The sequence below is a fragment of the Pristiophorus japonicus genome, chromosome 4, assembly GCF_044704955.1.
Source record: "Pristiophorus japonicus isolate sPriJap1 chromosome 4, sPriJap1.hap1, whole genome shotgun sequence".
Lineage (NCBI taxonomy): Eukaryota > Metazoa > Chordata > Chondrichthyes > Pristiophoridae > Pristiophorus > Pristiophorus japonicus.
Window position 1 is genome coordinate 156,455,688 of NC_091980.1, and position 24,762 is coordinate 156,480,449.

Here is a 24,762-nt window from a genome sequence, read left to right on the forward strand (position 1 = left end):
GTTACTTTTCCCTAAGTTCAGGACCCTAGTCTCTGAATTAACTGTGTCACTCTCCATCTTAATAAAGAATTCTACCATATTATGGTCACTCTTTCCCAAGGGGCCTCGCATAACAAGATTGCTAATTAGTCCTTTCTCATTACATATCACCCAGTCTAGTTGGTTCCTCGACATATTGGTCTAGAAAACCATCCCTAAGACACTCCAGGAAATCCTCCTCCACTGTATTGCTACCAGTTTGGTTAGCCCAATCTATATGTAGATTAAAGTCACCCATGATAACTTCTGTACCTTTATTGCATGCATCCATAATTTCTTGTTTGATGCTGTCCCCCAACCTCACTACTACTGTTTGGTGATCTGTACACAACTCCCACTAGCGTTTTCTGCCCTTAGTATTCCGCAGCTCTACCCATACAGATTCCACATCATCCAAGCTAATGTCCTTCCTTACTGTTACGTTAATTTCCTCTTTAATCAGCAATGCTACCCCACCTCCTTTTCCTTTCTGTCTATCCTTCCTGAATTTTGAATACCCTTCGATGTTGAGTTCCCAGCCTTGGTCAGCCTGGAGCCATGTCTCTGTAATGCCAATTATATCATATTCGTTAATAGCTGCCTGCCGCAGTTAATTCATCCATCTTATTACGAATACTCCTCGCATTAAGGCACAGAGCCTTCAGGCTTTTCTTTTTAACACACTTTGCCCCTTTAGAATTTTGCTGTAATGTGGCCCTTTTTGATTTTTGCCTTGCGTTTCTCTGCCTTCCACTTTTACTACTCTTCTTTCTAGCTTTTGCTTCTGCCCCCATTCTACTTCCCTCTGTCTCCCTGCATAGGTTCCCATCCCCCTGCCATATTAGTTTAATCCCTCCACAACAGCACTAGCAAACACTCCCCCCAAGACATTGGTTCCGGTCCTGCCCAGGTGCAGACCGTCCGGTTTGTACTGGTCCCACCTCCCCTAGAACCGGCACCAATGTCCCAGGAATTTGAATCCCTCCCTCAAGCCACGTATTCATCTTGGTTATCCTGCAGTTCCTACTCTGACTCACATGTGGCACTGGTAGCAATCCTGAGACTACTACTTTTGAGGTCCTAATTTTTAATTCAACTCCTAGCTCCCTAAATTCAGCTTGTAGGACCTCATCCCGTTTTTTTTACCTATATCATTGGTACCTATATGCACCATGACAATTGGCTGTTCACCCTCCCCCTCCAAAATGTCCTGTAGCCGCTCTGAGACATCCTTGACCCTTGCCACCAGGGAGGCAACATATCATCCTGGAGTCTCGATTGCGGCCACAGAGACGTCTATCTAGTCCCCTTACAATAGAATCTCCTACCATTGTAGCTCTCCCACTCTTCTTCCTGCCCTTCTGTGCAGCAGAGCCACCCATGGTGCCATGAACTTGGCTGCTGCTGCCCTCCCCTGGTGAGTCATCCTCCCCCCTCCCCCCCCAACAGCACCCGAGGCGGTGTATCTATTTTGGAGGGGGATGACCGCACTACCTTTCTTCCACTGCTCTTCCTGATGGTCACCCATTTCCCTATCTACCTGAGTAACCTTTAGCTGCGGTGTGACCAACTCACTAAACGTGCTATTCACGATATCCTCAGCATCGCGGATGTTCCAGAGTGAATTCATGCGCAGCTCCAGTGCCACAATGCGGTCTGTCAGGCGCGGCAGGATACACTTTCTGCACATGTAGTCGTCAGGGACACTGGGAGCATCTGAGTTCCCAAATAGCACAGGAGGAGCATGACACGGGTCTGGGCTGTCCTGCCATGACTTAACCCTTAAATTAACTTAATTTGGCAACAATGCTGTGTTTTTTTCTTAAACCTCAATTTTTCAAATATTCAAAGCTGAGACAAATCCCAGGTAGGTCCTGCTTTAATTGCAGCTTGGAGAGAAGAGAGAACAGACAGTCAGGCAAGCAGTCGCTGGCAGTCACTCTTTGCTCCTTTCATCCCACTGTATAAACAGGGCATCGTCAAGAACAGGGGATATGAAATTAAATTGTCAACACCAAAACTCCATTGAGGCTCTGTAGCATGAACACGCCATTAACACACACTGCTGTGCTAAAACCTGGCCTTACAACTGTCATCATCACAAGCAGTCCCTCGGAATCGAGAAAGACTTGCTTCCACTCTTAACATGAGTCCTTAGGTGGCTGAACAGTGCCATACGAGAACCACAGTCTGTGTCACAGGTGGGACAGAAAGTCGTTGAGGGAAGGGATGGGTGGGGACTGATTTGCCTCACGCCCTTTCCGCTTCCTGCGCTTGATTTCTGCATGCTCTCGGCAACGAGACTCGAGGTGCTCAGCGCCCTCTTGGATGTGCCTCTTCCACTTAGGGCCGTCTTTGGCCGCGGTCTCCCACGTGTCAGTGGGGATGTTGCACTTTATCAGGGAGGCTTTGAGGGTATCCTTGTAACGTTTCCGCTGCCCACCTTTGGCTCGGTTGCCGTGAAGGAGCTCAGAGTAGAGTCTCGTGTCTGACATGCGAACTACGTGGCCGGCATGCGAACTACGTGGCCTGCCCAGCGGAGCTATGTGCGATCACTATGGCTAACCGATTACTCATGTTTTTTGCCACACATAGGGCTCAAGTTTTGGACTCCCACTAGAATGGCGCACATCGGAGAGGCCCGCCTAATTTGTAGAACTGAAAAAGCGCCAAATACTTACCTCACGCTTCTCAGCTATCTGTAGGGCCGTTTCCAGCTTGGCGCGGCACAGCAGGAGCTGCTGGGGGCGGAGCTACAGCCCTGCGCCAAAAACAGTGCCAGCAGCTGCGTGCGTGTGCGCGCAGTAGCTCCTGGCCCTTCCAGCGTGTCCTGGCTCCAGGCGACAACCCTATACCTGGTCGAAGGGACATCGCCCCTATCCCGGGCCGAGTGGCCCGACAGTACTTACCTCTTCCGTGGCGGCCCGCCCGAACTCCTCAGCGGCGGCGGGGCCTGCCCGCCTGGCAACTCGCTGGGGGCGGGCCCCGCCCGAAGTGACATCCTCATCAGCAGCAGGGCCCGTCTGAAGTCCTGGGCGGCGGTCATCTGCTGGGGGCGGGCCCCGCCCAAAGTGGCGTCCTCATGGGCGGTGGGGCCCGCCCGAAGTCCTGCGCCGGCAGTCCGTCGTCTGCTGGGGGTGAGGCCCCGCCCGACGATCTCGACGTCGGTGGCGGGTCCAGCCTGAAGTCGTGGTCGGCGGTCCGTCATCTGCTGGGGGCGGACCCCGCCCGGAGTCCTCAGCGGCGGGGCCCGCCCGACCAGCATCTCCTGGGGGGGGGGGGACCCTGTCCCAGCGGGCTGTTGGAGGGCTACCGGTGCTGCAGTAGGTGAGTAGAAACATTTATTTATTGATTTTTTTTTTTGGATTGATTTATTTATCATTTATTATTGATGATGGCTCTTTATTTGTAAAAGTGAAGTGTTTAATGCTTGTAAACTTCCCTTCTCCCCACACCACCACCACCCCCCCACCCCCCCAGCCCCCTCTCATTCCCTGCGCCTAATTTATAAAGTGTAGGCAAGGTTTTTCTGAGTGTACAAAAATCTACACTTATTCCATTCTAAGTTAGTTTGGAGCAAGTTTTCGCTGCCTAAACTTGCAAAACAGGCGTAAGTGGCTGGTAACGCCCCCTTTTGAAAAAAAAACTGTTCTAAAATGAAACTACTCTAACTCACTAGAATTGGAGCAAACTAAATGCCAAGAACTGCAATTTCTAAGATACTCCATTCTAAACTAGTTGCTTCAAAAAAAATAGGAGCAACTTGAGCCGATACTTGACCCCCATAGTGTTTATTACTACCTAGCTAGATAAAAATTGAAGTAAAGGCCAGAATTTGTATTGTTGCTGATCTCTCTCTAACTCATACCCAGGTTACTATTCCACAGGTACCAGCTTGCCCAAGCCCTCATTGTTTGAGAATTTGGTTGTTATTGAATGTTGGCTGCTATTCAACTGTCGTGGGCATCACAGCCAAGCCTGATCCTGTTCTTCCACATCCACTTTACAGCAAGAGTCACTGTAGAGCAATCAAAAACAAGAACCTTGTCCGAATCTCCCGCTTAATCTAAGGCGACCAAATGCAACTACTACAGTAGCCCTTGCTGAGATCAGCCAACTGCACAGAGCAGGAATCAAACTAGGGACCTTATGATCTGTGTGACTTAACATGACAGCGGGCAGTACCTTTACACATTAGACCAGTGGTGTGCTGGTATGTAATTTTTATCTTGGACACCACCAGAACAAATTCAGAGAAAGAAAAAAGTCAAATGTTTGATGCTGTAGCTTAAATATTGAATGCTTTATAAACATCTCACTAATCCTACCATATGTGTGTTCTTGTTTAAGAGTGAAGTAAAACCTAGAGACATCCTCAATTGTGAACTGTTCTTACAGGTTCACCCTACATCAACTTGCCAGCAATCATTGCAAATAATCTCTTCACAGCTATTTTCTCTCCATTTCCCAAATGACCCAGCCAAGATGAGAAATCCCTCTTCTCAGGAAAGCCAAGGACTGATCATCAATCAAAACTGCCACTCAGGCTCAGTTCTTCTCATCAAGTGCCTGATGCTTCAGCTTGCATTTGTTACAAGTCAACCTCAGAAAGTGATTTACTCTTAGTTTTACAGGTCTGGGGGGCATCAGACTGCTAGATTCGCTTGCTTATAGATTGCTGTAACGGTCAACAGGGCTTCAAAACCTGCAGATTGAGGTATCAAGCAAAGTGGTAACTTCTGACTGCACACAGATCAATATGTAAAAATATTAAATTTAGCTTAAGCTTAATCACGCAATGTGCACCATTCACCTTGTAAATACATTCATATATATCCACCGCAGATGTGGGCAGCTTTATTCGGCTGAAGGAGAATTTGTAATCTCAGAACCAAATTCACTAAATGCTGGAGCTACTATGTCTTATTTATAAAATGTTTTATTACAGTTCTATTTTAGCAATTGTTTAAAACAGCAAGTCATTTGGCTGCTGTAGGAGAATGAGATTTATAGCTGCATGCTGCCAAAGGCAATCCATCACATTACTTCCTGCTCTAAGGTCACACATCCTTCTTGTAGCATTAAGCTATTTATAAGGAATGGACAGAAGTCTGATAGATAAACATCATAATTTCTTGGGGAAATTAAACTAGTGATTATCCTCGTCGATATCAGACTGTCTCCAATCCCATTTAATTAAAACATCTATTTAGCTAATTTTAGTTAAATGACTATAATTCTATTTAGGTTTAAATACCTTAATTGTCATATTTGTAGAATATTTTTAAAAGAAAGAGCTTAAGAGTGATCTGCATTTCAGAAAAAACTATGTACAAATGTCTGGAGCAACTTTTCAGTCAGTTGATTATTATAACCTGTGTAGCAAGGTTAAGGTTATGGGGCCCAAGTTTCGGCCTCAGTTGCTCCTGATTTTTTTGAACAACTGGTGTAGAACGGAGTATATTAGAAATTCAAATTCTCGTCATTTAGTTTGCTCCAGTTCTAGTCAGTTAGAACAGTTTCACTTTGGAACAGAATTTTTTTTTTTTTAAAAGGGGGGCGTGTCCGGCCACTTACACCTGTTTTCAAAGTTTCGGCAGTGAAAACTTACTCCAAACTAACTTAGAATGGAGTAAGTGAAGATTTTTGTACGCTCGAAAAAACCTTGTCTACACTTTAGAAAATCAGGCGTTGGTTACAAATCAGGAATAGGGAATGGGGGGGGGGGTGGGTTTAAAAGGGAAGTTTACAAACATTAAACACTTCAGTTTTATAAATAAAGAGCCATCATCAATAATAAATTATAAAAACATCAATAAATCAACCAATAAATCAATCAAAAAAAATTAAGAAGAAATATATATTTTTTTAAATCAATAAATAAAACATTTTCTACTTACCGACTGCAGCACCTGGAGCCCTCCAACAGCATGCTGGGATGCCCCCCCCCCCCGCCCCGCCCCCCCAGTGTGTCTCTATCTCTCTGTCTGTGTGTGTGTATGTCTCTCACACGCTGTCTGTCAGTGTCTGTGTTTCTGACAGCGAAGGGGGGGGGGGGGTGCCAGGGGAGGAGGAGAAGGGGAAAGAGGAGAAGGGGAAGGGGAAAGAGGAGAAGGGGAAGGGGAAAGAGGAGAAGGGGAAGGGGAAAGAGGAGAAGGGGAAGGGGAAAGAGGAGAAGGGGAAGGGGAAAGAGGAGAAGGGGAAGGGGAAAGAGGAGAAGGGGAAGGGGAAAGAGGAGAAGGGGAAGGGGAAAGAGGAGAAGGGGAAGGGGAAAGAGGAGAAGGGGAAGGGGAAAGAGGAGAAGGGGAAGGGGAAAGAGGAGAAGGGGAAGGGGAAAGAGGAGAAGGGGAAAGAGGAGAAGGGGAAAGAGGAGAAGGGGAAAGAGGAGAAGGGGAAAGAGGAGAAGGGGAAAGAGGAGAAGGGGAAAGAGGAGAAGGGGAAAGAGGAGAAGGGGAAAGAGGAGAAGGGGAAAGAGGAGAAGGGGAAAGAGGAGAAGGGGAAAGAGGAGAAGGGGAAAGAGGAGAAGGGGAAAGAGGAGAAGGGGAAAGAGGAGAAGGGGAAAGAGGAGAAGGGGAAAGAGGAGAAGGGGAAAGAGGAGAAGGGGAAAGAGGAGAAGGGGAAAGAGGAGAAGGGGAAAGAGGAGAAGGGGAAAGAGGAGAAGGGGAAAGAGGAGAAGGGGAAAGAGGAGAAGGGGAAAGAGGAGAAGGGGAAAGAGGAGAAGGGGAAAGAGGAGAAGGGGAAAGAGGAGAAGGGGAAGAGGAGAAGGGGAAGAGGAGAAGGGGAAGAGGAGAAGGGGAAGAGGAGAAGGGGAAGAGGAGAAGGGGAAGAGGAGAAGGGGAAGAGGAGAAGGGGAAGAGGAGAAGGGGAAGAGGAGAAGGGGAAGAGGAAGGAGGAGGAGAAGGGGAAGAGGAGAAGGGGGGGAAGGAGAAGGAGAAGGGGGGGGAAGGAGAAGGAGAAGGGGGGGGAAGAGGAGAAGGGGGGGGAAGGAGAAGGAGAAGGGGGGGGAAGGAGAAGGAGAAGGGGGGGAAGGAGAAGGGGGGGGAAGGAGAAGGAGAAGGAGAAGGGGGGGGAAGGAGAAGGAGAAGGGGGGGAAGGAGAAGGAGAAGGGGGGGGAAGGAGAAGGAGAAGGGGGGAGAAGAAAGGAGAAGGAGAAGGGGGGGGAAAGGAGAAGGAGAAGGGGGGGGAAAGGAGAAGGAGAAGGGGGGGGGAAAGGAGAAGGAGAAGGGGGGGGAAAGGAGAAGGAGAAGGGGGGGGGGGAAGGAGAAGGAGAAGGGGGGAAAGGAGAAGGAGAAGGGGGGAAAGGAGAAGGAGAAGGGGGGGAGGAAGGGGGAAGACGAAGGGGGAAGGAGAAGGGGGGGGGGGAAGGAGAAGGAGAAGGGGGGGTGGGAAAGGAGGAGAAGGGGGGGGGGGGGAAGGAGAAGGAGAAGGAGGAAGGAGAAGGAGAAGGGGGAGCGAGGCTGAACGGGCCGGGGCCGGCCGGGCCCAAGACTTCGGGCAGGGCCCGTCCCCAGCACCAAATTTACAGGTAGGTGGCGTTTGGTCGGGTCGGGTCGGGATCCGGATTCGAGAGCGCGGGCCGGGTCGGGGGGAGCGCGGGTTGGGTCGGGGGGGGGTGTGGGGGCTGAGGGAGGTCGGGTCGGGTCCGGGGGGAGAGGAGGGGGGGCGCGGTGGGGAGCACGGGTCGGGTCGGGTCGGGGGGCAAAGAGAGGTCTGGTCGGGTCAGTTCGTGTCGGAGGCAGGGGTAGGGAGGTTAGGTTGGGTCGGGTCCGGGTGGGCAGTCGGAAGCGCGGGTCGGGTCGGGGGGGCGGGGGGCGGGAGAGGGAGGTCAGGTTGGATGGGGGGGGGGGGGCGGGGGGGAGAGTGCGAGTCGGATCCAGTCCGGGGGGCCGGGTCCGGGGGCAGGGGGGGGGGGGAAGCGGGAGTCGAGTCGGATCAGGAGGAAGCAGGAGCTGGGCGTGGGAGGAAGCCTTATGCACGCAGCCCCAGTGAGGCCATTCGGCCAGGGCTAGGGGCTGCGTGCTTCGGGCCCCTCCCACACAGTTTTGGGCGCCTGGAGCAGGGACCTAGCTCCGCCCCTTGCAGCTCGTGCTGCGCCGCGCCGCGCCCGACTCGAGGACTAGCAAGGAGCCGGAGAATCTAAGTTTTTTTTAGGCGCACTTTCTGACGCGAAAAACGGGAGTGGCGCGGCACGAAACTTGGGCCCATAGTGTTGGAGAACATACGAGAGAAAACCATGCAGGTGCCCTGTATATCTCCCCTGGCAGCACTTTGTGAATAGGTTGTCACTACTAGTGCTCAAATGTTTCTACCAATTGGAAAACCAGTTTTATGATGGGCTCCCTTCTCTTTCCAGGATTTGGTGACATCCATGTAAAATTAACACCTTGCATCCACCTCCAAGGAATGTACAGGTAAGATTAGATCTATTCTAGAAGGTTGGGTATTCCTGGTAACCATGGGCCACCATTCCTGGTGGAATCATCATAGGCAGTCCCTCAGGATCGAGGAAGACTTGCTTCCACTCTTAGCATAAGTTCTTCGGTGGCTGTACAGTCCAATACAAGAACCACAGTTTCTGTCACAGGTGGGACAGACCAGTCATTGAGGGAAAGGGTGGGCAGGGAGCCTGGTTTGCTGCACGTTCCTTCCGCTGCCTGCGCTTGATTTCTGCATGCTCTCGGCGACGATACTCGAGGAGCTCAGCGCCCTCCCAAATGCACTTCCTCCACTTAGGGCGGTATATGGCCAAGGACTCCCAGGTGTCAGTGGGGATGTCGCACTTTATCAGGGAGGCTTTGAGGGTGTCCTTGCTCATGGTCTACAGGACCGTAGTAATAACCGCCCTCCTGTATGGCTCAGAGACATGGACCATGTACAGTAGACACCGCAAGTCACTGGAGAAATACCACCAGCGATGTCTCCACAAGATCCTGCAAATCCCCTGAGAGGACAGATGCACAAACATTAGCGTCCTCATCCAGGCCAACATCCCCAGCATTGAAGCACTGACCACACTTGATCAGCTTCGCTGGGCAGACCACATAGTTCACATGCCAGACACGAGACTCCCAAAGCAAGCGCTCTACTCGAAACTCGTCCACGGCAAACGAGCCAAAGGCAGGCAGAGAAAACACCTCTATGATAGACTGTTGGTGACTACCCAGAAATCCAAAACACACAGCTCCTTAAGGCAAATGAGAATGAGAGCTTCCAGTTTCTGTTTTTTCTATCTCCAAATGTGGGTTTAATGGAAGCAAAAAGTTAAATCAGAAGTGATAATCTTAACGTACTACAGTCCTAGATAACAAATTCAGAATACAATGATGTTGTCATGAATGTTGCCGCTTTTTGTGTTTCCCAAACTTGAAAGGTGGGTACTACAATGGGCACCGATAAGGAAAGACCACCAACTACAAAGGCTGTAGACAATAGCATTTTCAATTCAAAAATTGATGCGATAGCACTTTTGAAATAAGAAAAGAAATGCCAGCCTTTGAAAGATAGCCAAGTTATTTTTGTCCAGTTACTTCAACCACGTTGACAGAGTCCTTGAGACCTGTGCATTTAACCCATTATCTAGAGACTTAATGTATAATTTTTAAGAAACTAAATTGTTCAAATTTTACTGTTACTTGTACTATTTCTCAATTGTTAAACACAAGTTTGTTATTTTATCTCCCTCTTTACGTAACTGCTATTCTCAAACAAAATGGCACTTCCAATGCTCTGTTAATTACATAACCAGATGCACAAATCTATTCCACAACAAAAATAACCTACACTAATATTGTCCAGTCTGTCATCTGCTTTCCCTACGTTCAAGGCTCTCACCTGCACTCAGCTCTTTCCCGTCATGACTCAGGTGAGGTGAAGTAATCACATGAAGAATCCTGGACAATGGCACATATTCTACTATTTGTGCATTAGTGTACCAATCGGCTCCTCTAAGCATATTGTAGTGAGAATTTTGAAGGGATGAGACACCTACTACATGGTATCTAGTGCTCAATCGTCCAAGGACATAGCTAACAAGACATCACAGGGGTACATAATGCTACTTGATGTGGTTATATAGAGAGAAATGCAAGTAATTGTCTGTTGATTTTGAACCACAACTTGCATTCATATAGGGTACCTATAGATTTAGATCAACTGCCAGAAAGTTTTAGATACAACCAAACGCAACAAAGAAATTTCAAGTATATAAAATTCGCTCATAATTCACTAAGTAAAATCATTTTTATTGCCTGATCTTATTAGGACCATCAAAGTGGAATTGTAACATTTTCACTTTTCTCCACTTAAGCCAGCTTCCGTAGCGCTAAAACAAAACACGATATACTTTTGCAATGAGTACTGTATCAGTAGAAAATTAAAGATCCTTTGTGCATTAAACAATCTGGAAAGAAAACCATATTGTGATTTTAAGAGCCACGTTAAGCTTAAAAGAGAAATGTTGACAATAACTTATCCCAAAATGATAAATCAATGCCAGGCAAAAGTGAGAACTAACCATGGCACAGGAGTAAACAGAGTCGTAAACTTACCTTTGTTTTCTCATCCACCACTCGCAGTCCATCTGCTGACACCCATAACACAGCCTTAACTGGTTTCTTTCCAGTCTTAAAAGGGAAAAAAATGCAAAGATTTAGTTAACAGCTTAATGAAACCAGTGTACCCAAAGGGAAAACCAGCAAAGACATAAGCAAGAGTAGCAGAAGATGAGATTCCATTGCCAGATAGCCCAGCACACAGAATTTGTGAAGAGTAGCTCAACACCATAGCTTCAAGACACTGAGGGAGGAAAAGGAAAGCCACACCATTAAACACACAAAGCATTGAACTCTCTCCCTATTATTAAAGCAAAACAAAAATAATTGGAAGCTTGGGTAAACTGACTCTTAAGGAGTTACACCACTAATATGGCAGGCAGTTTTTCTGCTACTGGGAAAACAATGCAATTTGATTTTAATTCCACACTGCTCACACATTTGTTGGGTTAATTTAGCTTTTAGGTTGATTCTGCAATGTAAAGGCATTTCTAAGGTTTAACTCAGCTACATTAAGAAAGGAACATTACTCACCATCTGACAGCAGGTCACACATAACGACTTGTATAGCCATGGTCTCCTGTTTGCTGCAATTGGGAAATTTAATTTTCATGGCCCACTTCCACTCAAGCCCCTAACTAACAGCCTTATTATACACATTAGCGTTTTCAAAACTTTTCTTCAAAGATTGACACACTCACAGGGATGCCCATCCTAACTTGTGAAAGACGGTGTCAGCTACCCTAAGGAAAACAGTGCCATCATTGCAGAGAACCTTTCTATTAAAATATGGCAACAGAAATCATTTGCAAACAAGTCAATCAATACAGAAAAATTCAGAAAGTGCAGAGACAGATAGATCCAATGGCCTCACGGACTCCATGCGAGCCAGAGGACTCCAGTTTTGCAAATTTATGCTACGCAGCCAGTTGCAATTAAGGCCAGTGCTGAGAGTCGGAAGATGGGAGAGACTGGATGCGCATATATACACCCTCTTTCTGAGTAATGCAATTACTAACGTGAGAAATATTTCCATCTCCTGCAGATTGGGGCTGACCAACACTATTAGGTAATGGACAGGGGAGTAAGTGATCTTTCACTCACGTAAGTGAAGAGAGAGGACCAAAAAAGGCTATTTAGAAGAATTCATGTCAGCCAAAGTATGACTACCAAAGAAATGTATCCTTGGTAAAGATTAATGTACTTAAAGAATATTTCTGGTTGAAAAGCTACTCATTCAAATGAGATATACTGCGTACACCAATGAACGAAAGCAGGGAAAACAATTTGCTTTGTGCAGGCAAGTATTTGTCCCAAGTCTGAAAAACACACTAACTTCTGCCAGGGCAATGGAGTGAGCACTCACAGCACAACTGTTGCTGATCCTTGTGGAATCCTAAAGCAAAATACTGCAAATGCTGTAAATCTGAAATAAAAATAGAAAATGCTGGAAATACTCAGCGGGTCAGGCAGCATCTCTGGAGAGGGATAGAGAGTTAACGTTTCAGGTTGATGACCCTTCGTCAGAATTGGCTGCCGTGTTTCCCACATTACAACAATGACTCCAAAAGTACTTCATTGGCTGTAAAGCGCTTTGAGACATCCGGTGGTCGTGAAAGGTACTATATAAATACAAGTTTCTCTTTCTTTTAATAAGTTTTAAAAAGGTTTAAAGTTTACTGGGAAAGCTGTCTGTGTTTCTCGATGGTGAAAGATGTAAAATACACATTGTGGTATTTAGCCTCCAGTACCAATAACTATTCAAATAGTGCAACATTTAAAATGACAGTGTAACTTGGATATCTGTAATTATATTGAACTAACCATTAGATGGTAGTTATTTACAAGATGATGATAGCGTCATGGTGCCTGCAGGATGCAAGTCAGTCTACATTCAGTAGGTTATCCAACTTTTGCCTACCTGGGATTATTGGTTTGCACCTTGCTATGGCATTATTTGGATATCTGAGACCTATAATGAGGTGTGGACCAGTATAGCACAGGTTGTAGCATAGCACAGGTGTCCGAAATCTATTTTTGACCGACAGTTTTGATCAATGAGACAGGTTCCCTTTTTATCTTTCCTTTAATATCGGCCTAAATTCAAAATGAAGAGGAGATAATCAAACTGATCGTCTAGGTTATCAAATGCTTTCTTATATGACTATACAAGTTATGTGTCAGGCGCTATTAGGATCTCCAAGAGAGCACAAAAAGCATACGCCATCTGCTGTTGGGGGGGGGGGGGGTGTGGTGGTTGATAAGAGAAGCACGTGGAGTATTGTAATCTAGATCAACCTGCTTTTTTTCCCTCCTACTTTTATTTTGATAAACTTGTTTCATAGTTTTCAACCTGACACATAAGGGTCAGTCCATCTCCATGGTATGTGGTCAGTCAGAAATCTGGTAGACATGGTAGTTTTGCTTCGATGTGTAAACCAGATTTGTCTGGTTGCACACTATCTATCCAAGCTACTTTGCACACAAGATGACATTTTGGTTAATAAGGGGTGAAAGCTTGCCTGTGGGATTGGGCTTTTGCATTGGTCAGAAGAAAAAAGGCACTGGAAAGAAGTCCAAATTCCTAGCAATGTTGGGCATTACCGACCCAAGGTAAGAACACTTCATCTGGATAGCAAACACCCCATCAAAAAGCAGAGAAGGCAACAAGGGTAGACAAGCCTATTGTGGATAAATAAATCCACTGTGGGTAGACAAGTCCTGACAGAACTGGAGCCAAATTAAACTTCCCTGCAATTTACACAACCATTTTGCACTAACCCTACAGAAACACCATGCTGAAATCAATTTGATTGATGTGCCAAAGCATACCAATATTTGGAAAGCACAAAATGGATGGATTCAATTTTTTCCAAAACTCTTTCGGAGCATAATTTATAGAGTTTAATACTCATCAAAACATAACTCAAAGTTTCTTATTGGAACGCCTATTAGCCTCTGGTTATAATTTCTTTAAAAACAGTATGTTGAGAAACAGGATTACTTCAGATACCAATGCACAAGGTTATTCATATAATGTTACTCTGCTATTTTTATTCAAGGATAGCGATAACATCCACTCAGGTATGTAACCAGAGGACAGATTTACTGAGATTGGCACAAGAACCAGGGGCGACATGAGGAAACTTTCTTTTCTTTTAAACAGCGTGTTGTTGTGATCTGGAACGCACTGTCTGAAAGTGCAGTGGAAGCAGATTCAATAGTAACTTTCAAAAGATAATTGGATAAATACTTGGAGAAAAAAAATGACAGGGCTACGAGGAAGTACAGTGGAGAGGAATTAATTGGATAAGCTCCACCAAACAGCTATTCAAAAATACATGATCTATGCCGAGGAAGCACAGCTGTTTAATACTTATAGAATGTGTCTGTGAAAGCTTCTACACTTAAATCTGAAAGCCCCCAATGTTTGTAAATAGTTTTGTTGAGCAAGAAACAAGTTAGGCTTGAAATTATCACAATGAAAATAATGAACCCCATCATATGGGTCATCAAAGGGGGAACATTTGACAATTTTTATGTTTAACAATTAGCACAGGTTGTTTCATGGATCAATTAAGCAAATATAATTTTCAGTATAAAGTTAATAAACTTGATACTTATGAGCGGCCTGTAAACAAATAAGTAGGGACTCTCTGAATATTACCAACCCTACAGATATTCATATCCCTTCCTACTTGTATTATCACACAGACCATCCATGTGTAAAGTCTGTGTGGGTCCTATGTGCAATGCAGCGCTCGCTCCATACTAGACCCGTGGTAAACTAAGCCTTCGAAATTTCAGACAGCATGTGTGTGTAAATCACCTTTGAGAAATTCAAGTTAATCTGTCACTTAATCATTTCAGTTATGCTGCACACATTTCTGTAGTTGCAGCACATTATACTGTATCGAAGGATGAAGCGACTGTGCAATCTTTTAAAATAAACTATTAAAATAAAGGATTACTCATAGGCTTTTTAATTTGTGTGTCAGTTTTAATAAATATATTTTAATAGATCACCCTGAACAGCTGACAGGGAACAACTGACAAGTGTGGTCCCCTCTATATTTATTTAAGGAATCCAACTAAATATTAGGAAGACAGAAACCATTATCTTCGGTTCCCGCCACAAACTCCGTTGCCTAGCCATCGACTTTATCCCCCTCCCTGGTGAATGTCTGAGCCTGAACCAGACTGTCCGCAACCTTGGTATCATATCTGACCCCCAAATGTGCTTCCGACCACATATCCGCATCATCACTAAGACCGCCTATTCCCACCGCCGCCCCTGCCTCAGCTCATCTGCTGCTAAAACCTTAATCCATGCCTTTGTTACCTCTAGACTTGACTATTCCAACATACTCTTGGCTGGCCTCCTATCTTCCACCCTCCATAAACTCATCCAAAACTCCAAAAATATCTGCAGTCTTCTAATTCTGGCTCTCAAGTATCCCCAATTTTAATCGCTCCACCTTTGGTGATCGTGCCTTTAGCTACCAAAGCCCTGAGCTCTGGAATTCCCTTCCTAAAGCTCTGCGCCTCTCTACCTTTCCCTCTCTCTATCTCTCTTTTAAGGCGCTCCTTAAAACCTACCTCTTTGACTAAGCTTTTGGTCATCTGCCCTAATATCTTATGTGGCTCGGTGTCAAATTTTGATTTATAATGCTCCTGTGAAGCACCTTGGGACGTTTTACTTTGTTAAAGGCACTATATAAATACAAGGTGTTTTTGAATCGGGTTATACTTTATTTATCAAGCCTAGTGCATTTCCCTCCCCTCCCCAAACATTAGCACATGCATGGTTCAAAACCAGTTGCATCGGGAAAAAAAACGTTATATTCACTTCACACAGTCCAACTTACAGCAAACAATTCCGGGCCAGTGAAAAAAAACTGCAAACCATTCCTATTCAAAAGTTTACTGAACAAATAGGCTTTTATGTAATTGTAGCCAATAAATTAGTACATTGATAATATTTAAATGCAGTGGTGTAACCCCTTAGTGTGTCACCAGAAGTCTAGGCATTCAAACTTACTTTTCCAAATAGGGCTTTGAAGAACTTCCTTTCCTGGAGTGACAGGGGGAACAAGTCAGGAGACTATTACTGCAGGAAGCTACAAGTACTGCAAAAGTTTCAAACCAAAGCACGAGAACTAGTCTGGAAAAGTTCTCAGAAAAGTATGTAAAGAGACAAACGTGAAGATCAGCCATAATAATGCAATGCATTACATGGACTTACAGTAAGCTACAAGCCACCGGTGTGATTGAGGAGTGGACAGAGATAGTCCGGAGGCCAGTCACATGCAGAGGCACTAGTTGCATTCGATCTCAGCTTAGTGCTCAAGAACATTTCAAGTTCAGTTCAAGTTGGCAGCAGCAGCTTTAGCAGCACGGAGACATTTTGGATCAGAGGCACAAAGACCACAAAGCACAGCTAGAGTTAGCATTGCTACACTTTAATTTTATCAGAAATTGCAAAACATATAAACTTCACTGCATTATTGTACATTCAATATTTTCTGAAATTTGACGAAACCCATACTGAATTAAAACAAAATCAAGAACAAGGTCACCTCAAACAGGATGTGACCTCGTCAGCATTACAAATTGTAGATAATTTCCCACAGGTACAGCTGAAATCAATGTAATGGTTATGCGTAGTTGCAAACAATTACGTGAATGAAATGAAATGGGTGCTGCTGCCAAGTCTTATGATCCTAAATTAGATTCATTAGACATTAATGTAAGTAAATCAAACCTACTGAAGAAACTAAGTTAGCTGAGAAATTTCAAAACAGCTAAATCATGCCTAAGTGGGTGTATTAATAATTAATTCAATTTATTTGGAGAGGATGTTGTCTAGCAACATTAGTACAAGTATCAGACATGCAAGACTATAACTATAAAGAAGAAATGTGCATTAAAAAGATTTAATGTTTCTTATACCTGCTGAAACAAAAACAAACATTTTACATCATCACAATATAAAAATTATAATTAATGACACAACAAAGAACAGAGGCACACGTACTCTCTCATTACACGGGGCTCCTTTTTAAAAAAAAACTTTTGAACTTTTTAGTTGTATACATTAACACAAAATGAGAGATGGCACGGCACACTAGTATGGCCACCGAGCCACACAATGTAGATGGGGAACACAGAAAGCAGGATCATGCGGATAGAGGTTTCTGATCCCAGCCAGGACGGACCAAGCGGAAACTCGGCACTGTCTACAGGGAGTGAAGGATAAAAAGCAATGGCGGGTGGGCAACAATCAAATGCACAATTCCAGAGTGAAGCCTGGGACCAGGAACTGTGTGCATTTCAGGGACCTGAAGGAGGAACAAAATTAATTTCCAAAAATATTTTAACAAACACAAGCAAATTGCAGTATCAGAAATCTGACCTTTTATTTCATTCAGAACAGAAAATTGATTTTTCTTTCTTGTAATTTCCAGAAAGCAAAGATAGCTCTTGTAAATTTTCATGACCGTACTCGACTGAGTATTTTGTCCATACAATTCTATTAATTTCCAAAAGTACATACTATAGCTGAAAGCCGGGATTACAAAAAGGTATAAATCAATACTGCCCCAGGAATCAATACCCACATTGCAAACAGACTTGATTACAGCATCAGTGTCAGAAGAGCAAAATCACAATACTATCAGCCCAAATTAGTCAAATTTCACTTATTTTACTGTTGCTCTATTGGGTAAAAATCAGTCAAGTGAATGCAATCTGGGGGGCAAGCGGGTTGGGTGTAAAACCACAACATTGAGTTGATGATCCACAGTCCAAGCAATAGTGTACAAAATTGGAGCTGGCAAAACAATGAATTTGATCACTCTGCAATCGATACATTTCTTGGTCAACAACTCAGAATACTGCTTTTATTGTAGAAATCAGGAATGTCATGTAACAAAATGTGATAATTTATAATTATATCATATATAACCACACTCAACATAGACTTTTGATTACATAACCACAAAGCATGTTGAGCAATCCTTATCCTGAAGGCTATTTAAACAAGTCACAAGTAAAATAGCTTTGGTCATTTCCATTCAGTTCCTAACATGCAGGAGCTCATGTCAAAGATTTAACAATCTCATTCTGAGTAGAGCACCAGACTAACATTGCATGTTAACTATCTACAGGTTATAAGCAACTAATATTTGCGACCAAATCAGAATATAGCCAATACCTTACAAATGAATTCAATAGTTAGGTCGATGTTCCATTGTCAAAATTGGTCATTTATTTCTCACTCTAATGAATGGGTAATGAAGGCAACAGAAATCCAGTTGGCAGGTCATAATAGTTAAACTAGTCATCAGACCGCAAATGAAGTATTGGGTTTTAAAAAGCAGAAAGCAAAAGAATGTCGATGATACACTGCCACATCTTTTACAATACAGACTTATAATTCACATCCACCAATTTGAATACATGAAGTAACTTGGGCCATAATGATGAATAAAGTGTGTGTGCACATTGTAGGGAGGAGACTGTCTTGCCACAAGTAATTACGGTTACTGAATGTTTCCCAATTCAGCCAATTTTAAGTTAGCAGGTAATTATAGTTTTCAACATTGAAACCTCTGAGATTGAGGTTAAATATATCCATACTAACAGAGAACTGAATACATAGGACAAATATTGTTGGCACTGATTTGTTCGCAAATAATGGAAAATGTTTTTAAATAGGAAAGTGATGTAAATAAAGACATCCAGTACTGGATGAGCAGAAATTTTCTCCAATTAAATATTGGGAAGACCGAAGCCACTGTCTTTGGTCCCTGCCACGAACTGTATTCCCTAGCCAAAGACTCCATCTCTCTCCTGTCTGAGGCTGAACCAGACTGTTCGCAACCTAGGTGTCTTACTTGACCTGGAAATTAGCTTCCGGCCACATTCGCGACATAACTAAGACCGCCTACTTCCACCTCCGTTACATTACCCATCTCCGCCCTTGCCTCAGCTCATCCACTGCTGAAACCCTCATCCATGCCTTTGTTACCTTTAGACTTGACTACCCCAACGCACTCCTGGCTGGCCCCCCACATTCTATCCTACGTAAACGTGAGGTCATCGAAAACTCGGCAGCCTGTGTCCTAACTCGCACCAAGTCCCACTCACTCATCACCCCTGTGCTCGCTGACCTACATTGGCTCCCGGTTAAGCAGCGCCTCGATTTCAACATTTTCATCCTCGTTTACAAATCCCTCCATAGCCTCGCCCCCACCCTATCTCTGTAATCTTGAAATGTTCTTCAGCCTCACAACCCCAGAGATGTCAGCGCTCCTCAAATTCTACCCTCTTGAGCATCCCTGATTATAAATCGCTCAACCATCGGTGATCATGCCTTCAGCTGCCTGGGCCCCAAGCTCTGGAATTCCCTAATCTTCTCTGCCTCTCTTTCCTCCTTTAAGACACACTTTAAAACCTACCTCTTTGACCAAGCTTTTGGTCATCTGCCGTAATTTCTTCTTATGTGGCTCGGTGTCGAATTTGTTTTGTTTTATAATACTCCTATGAAGCACCTTGGGATGTTTTACGTTAAAGGCGCTATATAAATACAAGTTATTGTTGTTGTAAATAGTCTTACTAAACAGAGTTAAAGAAGGTCAAGCTAAATCACCGGAAAATGTTGTAAGAGATAAAGATTTTAAAAATTATGTTCAGATTATGCTGACAGCGCTCAACATGGAGAGCCAAGCACAACATTAGTATTGATTCAGCAAAAGTGCGATTACATCACTACCAAATCAATTACATTTCCTAACAACTTGCAGTACATGGAAAGGTGGCCAAATCTCTTGAAAAAGCAAAACTAACCAAAAACATTAGTAATAGTGAATCATGTTTAAGGGAACTGCCACAAAAAACCCACTCATAAGTTGAAAATTTATTTTTTCTGGTTAAGGGAATTGTAAGATTCCAGTTGAAGAAGTGAAACCAATCAACATTTGATATTGAGATGCAAGTTAAGATCTAGTACTGACAGAGAGCATGCAGTTTGAAAAGACTAGCCCATGTAGATTTTGGGGGGGGGGGGGCGGGAAAGGTGGAGGACGGGAGTGCTTTTGTATTTTAGAAACATAGAAAATAGGTGCAGGAGTAGGTCATTCGGCTCTTCGAGCCTGCACCACCATTCAATATCATGGCTGATTATTCACCTCAGTGCCCCTTTCCTGCTTTCTCTCCATACCCCTTTATGAACTGATGAGCCTCACACAGGAATATGGGCTCACATTAATCCGTTGGTTTCTCCAAGCAGTAACTTCAGCTCAACATGTCCACTGTATCGATATTTACTTCCAAAGAAAAGTTTGAATATTCAAAGTTTTCAACTAGACAACACTGGTTTGCAACACTGTACCAAAGGGCATGAATTTGCTTTTCTGGTTGAGCTTTTAAACTAGAGGGCGTTTAGATTTGTTGGGATACAAGCCAGATAGGGCCACATGATGTATATATTTCAATATTTCAGGGAAACAACATAACGGACTAGTCTTTAGTTTAAACATTAGTAAAAGACTGCAGTAGAATCCATAACCATACAAAGGATTAGGAATTGTTGTGGTCAGGAAGGATCAAAAAACAGCTGAACACAAAGCGATTCCCTTAAAAGGGTTGGACTTTATTGTGAATGAAAAGAAACCTATGCACATTACCTGCAAGAAATATGGAAAGGTGGGGAGGGGTTGATTTATACAAGATGCTGCTCATTTAGCACGCTACGAATTGTTTTGTCTGCATCAGGTTAGACATGAACTATTTAAGACCCTGGCGCTAAGCTCAAAGCTATGCATAGTTGAGTTGCATTACAACTAATTAAAATTCTCCAATTAACAGCATTCAATGAACTGTAAACAGCCTACCGACAGTTATTTGTTCCCAACTCTTCCTCTCCACCAAAAACATCATAAAGTCACATGCACCCAAATGTGTTTGCCATTTATCTTCGCATTTTTCCTTCACTTTTCTTTCCTTTCTAATTTTTCACCCCTGAACCTTTTGACCCGAGTTAGCAGCTGGGAAGTTGGTGCAACTGGAACATTCCTTTATGAAAACCATGAATACTTTCTTTGTATTATTTAATTTGTTTCAATTGAGTGTAAAACTAGATAGTTCTCCAGCCAAGTTATCAAGGAGGCAGTGGGGATACTTCAAATGTGCAAAACAATTAGGTTGAGGTAACATTATAACATCTGAATTGCCAGTTATAAATTTGTTATGGCAATGGTTATAAATTATGTATTTAAGGTTACAAATGTCAACACATCACATCACAACAGCAAATAGCATGAATTCTGTCCTAGGTCCTACTGACTACGACTGTACCCGAGAATACGGTAAATGTTATTAAGTCGCAGGGCGCAGTATTAATCTACCTTGTGGCTATTTAAATTATCCCTCCAATCATTATTATCAACCTTTACGCTATACCGAAATCAAAATGCCAGCAGGAACTTTCATGAAAGAAGCTAAACCTAACTCACTGAATAATTTATTCAAACTAAAAAAGTAGCTACTCAGGTTTCACTAAACAATGGCTTTCAAACAGCTAAACTTAGAATGTTGAAGTAATGCTATCTGACAAGTACCACAGAACCAAGTACTTTGGCTTTTGGCTATAGGTCTCTGAGGAACTGTGGAGCAGTGTGGGGTCTTTAATTGGGAATTAGAAATGATCTTAACTACATTAAAGACTGAAATTTTGGATAATTATCACTCTGACCCACCCAGTCTCTATGCCGTACATTTATGTGGCCTCTTTTACTGGTTGACAGAAACATTCCCTCAGCCCCAGCATGATTATTATTACAGTTTGACTACAATAGTCCAATTTCTGGAATAAGCTACAACTTGCTAACTCCTGCTCTCAACTAAATTTTTATCAAATGGGCACTTTATTAAAAAAGGAAAAAATGTAATCTGCAAAGCTCTGATCATTAGCCACTGATGCTGCTTGAAAAAGAGTCAGGCAGCTTTGACTGGACAGGGAGTTGGGGGGAAGGGTGGGAAGGAGGAGATCTATAATTAGCCCTTTGTTTTTTTAATTTATTTCTTAATTGGAAACCTATTTCCTTGCAAATACTCAGTAGGAACAGTCAAAAAAAGTATAGTCTGAAAGCTATAAAGCAGGTATACGAATCACAAAAAGTCAACATGTAATTAGGAAGGCAAGTAGTATGTTAGTCTTTAGTACAAGAACATTGGCGTACTTGAGTAAGGAAATCTTGCTGCAATTATATAGGGCTTTGATGAGACCACACCTGGAGTACAATGCACAATTTTGGAACTCCTTACTCAACCAAGGATATACATGCCTTAGAGGTGGTGCAACAAAGGTTCACTAGATTGATTCCTGGGATGATAGGGCTGTCCTATGACCTACATTCTCTGGAGTTAAGAAGAATGAGAGGTGATCTGATTGAAATATAAAAAATTCTTAGAGGGCTTGATAGGATAGATGCTGGGAGGTTGTTTCCCCTGGATGGAGTGTCCAGAACTAGGGGACACAGTCTCAGGATAAGGGATCGGTCATTTAGGACCAAGATGAGGAGAAATGTCTTCACTCAGAGGGTTATGAATCTTTATAATTCTCTACCCCAGAGGGCAGTGGATGCTCAGTCGTTGCATATATTCAACACTGAGATCGATAGATTTTTGGGCATCAAGGGGGAAATTGGAGATGATGTAGATCATCCATGATCTTACTGAACGGCGGGGTTCGAGGGGTCATATGGCCTACTCCTGCTCCTTGTGCTCTTGTGTACACTGCAAGGAGTACCTTGGTCACAGCAAATCTACTAAAATGGACATGCACAAGGCTCTACCAGAGAGCCACAGAAATGCAGTTACATGAAAATTAAATGTTAAAAGACAAGAACTTGCATTGCATGGTGTGGCCCAATGTTTCGCATGCCAGGAAGGTACCAGGTTCAATCTCTGGTCTGTGCCAAGTTAGTTCTTAGCTAGGGTAGTGAAGACTTTAGTCATCATCATCATAGGCAGACCTTCGGAATCGAGAAAGACTTGCTTCCACTCTAAAAATGAATCCTTAGGTGGCTGAACAATCCAATACGAGAACCACAGTCCCGGTCACAGGTGGGACAGATAGTCGTTGAGGGAAGGGGTGGGTGGGAGTGGTTTGCCGCACGCTCCTTCCGCTCCCTGCGCTTGATTTCTGCATGCTCTCGGCGATGAGACTCCTGGATGCACTTCCTCCACTTCAGGCAGTCTTTGGCCAGGAACTCCCAGGTGTCAGTGGGGATGTTGCACTTTATCAGGGAGGCTTTGAGGGTGCCCTTGTAATGTTTCTTCTGCCCACCTTCGGCTCGTTTGCCGTGAAGGACTTTAATAACTCGTCATGAGCGGGAAGAGTAGGCATCCCCCTTCCTGATTGCAATCCAGTAACAACTGCTAGAAAATGACATTTAAAAGGACACCTCAGCATCTACATTCAGATGAACCATTTGGGCAAGGTACCAAAGGACTGCAGTGACCAGAATCACATCCCAGCATGAGTTAGCACATTCTGGAGGGAAGGGAGAAAAGGGACAGGAAATTGCCAAGTTGTTGCAAAGAATTAGAAGAATGAACAACAATTTATGGTGATGGCTAAGAGTGCAGTCACCCCACCACGGCAATTAATATTCAGAGGCTAAGTTTCTGCTTTGACCAGCAGTTAACAAGCTTGCTAATCTTGTGCATTTTGGAGTTCCTTCATTAGCAAGAATAATGTGACTGAGAACAAACAGTGTATTCACCAATGAACAAAATGCAATGGCAACGTTGAGAGTGGTTGAGATACAAGTACATACTTGACGCACTTAAAACAAAAATGAATGGAAATAAATGGCCTTTGTCAGTCAACTCCAGTTCAACAGTGCAGCCTTTCTCCAGCTTTGAATCTGACTTCTGTGCATGTTTCAGCCACTTCAAAAGGATCACCACTGTTTATTTTTTCTCACTTTTGAAAAATGTTTGCGCTCATCAAGGATGTGTGATACTGTATTAGTGCTAGGGAATTAAACTTATTTCAGGCATCTGTGTAACTTACTTCCAAGTCAGGACAACAGCTAGATGCAGAACAAAATTCCCTGTAGTCTGCTCCAAAATTTTGCATCACCTTCAACTGCAGTAGAAGAATACCCTCCACTGCACCAGTAAGACATTTGTTCTCATTTCCCACACCAGCTATCCCGTGAATAGTGCTGAATGAGGGTCAGTTTAGTACTGTAGGCCCACACCCACTTAAGACTGGACTGAGACTAACCAAACTAATTTCCTGTCTGCTGCCAACAGCCAGAGCTCTTATCCTGTCAGTCTGGAGTGAATCTGAATCCAGATCCCAGAGATGCAAGAACAGCTCCCCCATATTGTTCATTTTAAACTTCACACTAACCCTTATCCAGAGTTATTATTCACAACTTCCCACAACATTGATGAAATCAGAAGCATGATGGATCAACTGACCTGAATTTGATCATCTATGGTTCTTTGGTTATGAAGTGGTTATGAAGTACAGTTCGAGGGGAACTGCACACAAAATTCTGTGTTTGGCTCGCGTGACTGCTGGTCTGGTTTTATTATTTATTTTAAGTTACAGCATCTCAATTCCAAGTCAAGCACCAAATATCAAATGATTTAGAATTATTAATTTCCAGTGACTACTAATTGCAAGAAAGCATCGACATTTCTTAAACTGGACAAAGCTTTAGAAAAATAATTACAAAAAGAAAAAAATCAATTTTGAAACATTTGCGTGTTGAAATTAATTAAGTTCATGTTCACAAACAGCTAGCTTCTACAACTTGCATCAGGTTCAAGGGGCATTTAACATGCGTTTGCAGTTGGTTCCAATCAACTGTAGATTACAACAAAGGATATTCTTTTTAGAAAGGTCACCTTGTCCTCATCCTCAAACAGAAGTTGCTTCCACTGGGCATTTTCTTAAGGCAGAAGGATATAAGAAAGTGGTCTTGGATAAACTGCACAACTGCGAGCAACGGGTACCAGCAGATGCAATAAATGGAAGAACAAGGCATCGCTCATACGAGAACTCTCTGGTAGGTGCCACTGGGTGACAAATTGGGGTAGGGGCTCCAACGGAATTTTCCCTCTTCTCTAACCCTGGGATGGGGAGGTCAGTTATAATGCCTCGAGTACA

The 24,762-nt window shown here is 43.6% G+C and overlaps 1 protein-coding gene across 11 annotated transcripts in view; it reads right to left on the reverse strand.

Annotated features, from left to right (window-relative positions):
* LOC139263125 (protein numb homolog) overlaps positions 1–24,762 on the reverse strand; it is a 228,782-nt gene that overhangs the window by 26,151 nt on the left and 177,869 nt on the right. For 8 of the 11 annotated variants that reach the window (XM_070878707.1, XM_070878706.1, XM_070878705.1 and 5 more), the window contains 2 exons: positions 15,610–15,642; positions 10,566–10,640 (listed from right to left, as the gene is read on the reverse strand). In XM_070878707.1, the coding sequence (XP_070734808.1) occupies positions 10,566–10,640; positions 15,610–15,642 (108 nt within the window). Of the gene's footprint in view, positions 1–10,565; positions 10,641–11,102; positions 12,666–15,609; positions 15,643–24,762 lie in introns of those variants that run through there. The other 3 variants (XM_070878711.1, XM_070878703.1, XM_070878712.1) reach the window with 2 other exon arrangements.